At 46.0% G+C, this 1377-nt stretch overlaps 1 protein-coding gene across 1 annotated transcript in view; it reads right to left on the bottom strand.

Annotated features, from left to right (window-relative positions):
- The window catches only part of LOC101858670 (RING finger domain and kelch repeat-containing protein DDB_G0271372), a gene marked incomplete in the record, with an annotated part of 10165 nt that overhangs the window by 7992 nt on the left and 796 nt on the right, over positions 1–1377 (bottom strand). The window contains 1 exon segment of the mRNA XM_005109122.3: positions 275–959. Within this exon segment, the coding sequence (XP_005109179.3) occupies positions 275–959 (685 nt within the window).

Raw genomic sequence — 1377 nt, forward strand, 5'->3', positions numbered from 1 at the left:
GGCAGGGATGGGTGGAGTGGGTGGCTATATTTATGAGGAAAACAGACGGATTCAGATGGTGAGTGGGTGAGGAAAAGAGATAAAGCGAGGGAAAAAGACAGAGAGATAAAGTTCCACTCTCTTTAATCCAGGAAATAGAAGAGCTGTACATCAATTCATCTTCTGGGGACTACGTCCCTTAGACCAAGATTAGACAGCAAAGAGGTTGACTTGACCGACAAAAGGTGTGGAATTTTCAAGGGGCTAAAAAATAGCCCCACTTCACCTTACTTACCGTGCAACTTGCACTGGGCCTGGATACGAGACTTCTTGTAATGTGACTAGATCTTATCTGAGTTTGTTCAAAACTCCGCGGTGCTATACTGCAGTCTTGTAAATTCTGATTGGCCAGTTCAGAAGGCAAGGCCGGTCTAGTGATGGTACGGAAAAGCTGTTCACCATCTTCTGTCTGTATTCTGTTTTCTGACTGGGTTCCCTGTTCAAAACGCAAAGGGAGTAACGGCTGTGTACTGTTATTTCCAACTGAGTGCTCAGAATTGTTTCTTTCACTACTGAAATCTGCAGGTGGAGAAACTCGCTGTCGGTTGGACGAGTAAGCAGCTGTCCTCGCAAGCATGTCTTCCAGAGAGACTGTGGGGACAGGTGGGAGGAGCCTGTGCTGTGAAAGGGGCGGGGCTATCACTGAGGAGGGCGTGGCGAGTTCAGGCGTTGATCTAGAGCTCAGCTGATCAGGAGAGACACTGCTGGAAACGGAAGACGTGGATGTTGACAAGAAGTATGGCGGGGACTTGTTTGTGGATGTGTTGTCAGAGACCTTGTGACTAGAAGGGTTGTCGTGATTGGCTGCTGAGGTGCCGGTAGTTCTTGCTTTTCTCTCGGCACGAACTGTTTCTATGATGCTCTCTAGGGCGATCACTCGCGGCAAGCTGGAGATTCCTCCGCTGATGTAGCAGTTGTCCCTGATAGGAATAGATAACATACACGTCATGATAACTGCTACAGTCGGCCTTGTGATAAAACCAAATAACCCCAGAGAGGTACATTTTACAGGAGAAGAAAAAACCGTTTCATTTAAGAACAACGGTGTCTAAGGTTAAATCGCTGCTTTAAACTCCTCTAAAAACTCGTTTACCGAAAAACTGTAGGTATTTTTTACCCTTAAAAATCATTTTTAATGAAACTGTCTGGGCTGGACGGTTCTGTCGCTCATTTATTCCCGGATATAACCGACCAATTCACAAAATTGAGGGTTGTTCGGTTTTATTAGGAAGCTACTGCTGGTTTTGAGTGCTGCCAAGCCGCACTTGCAGGTAAGGTAGCTTATTTGATCTGTAGTTTCAATCGTCATTATCTTTTGTGTTACTGCTGCTGCTGCTG

Source organism: Aplysia californica, unplaced genomic scaffold (genome assembly GCF_000002075.1).
Source record: "Aplysia californica isolate F4 #8 unplaced genomic scaffold, AplCal3.0 scaffold00749, whole genome shotgun sequence".
NCBI lineage: Eukaryota > Metazoa > Mollusca > Gastropoda > Aplysiida > Aplysiidae > Aplysia > Aplysia californica.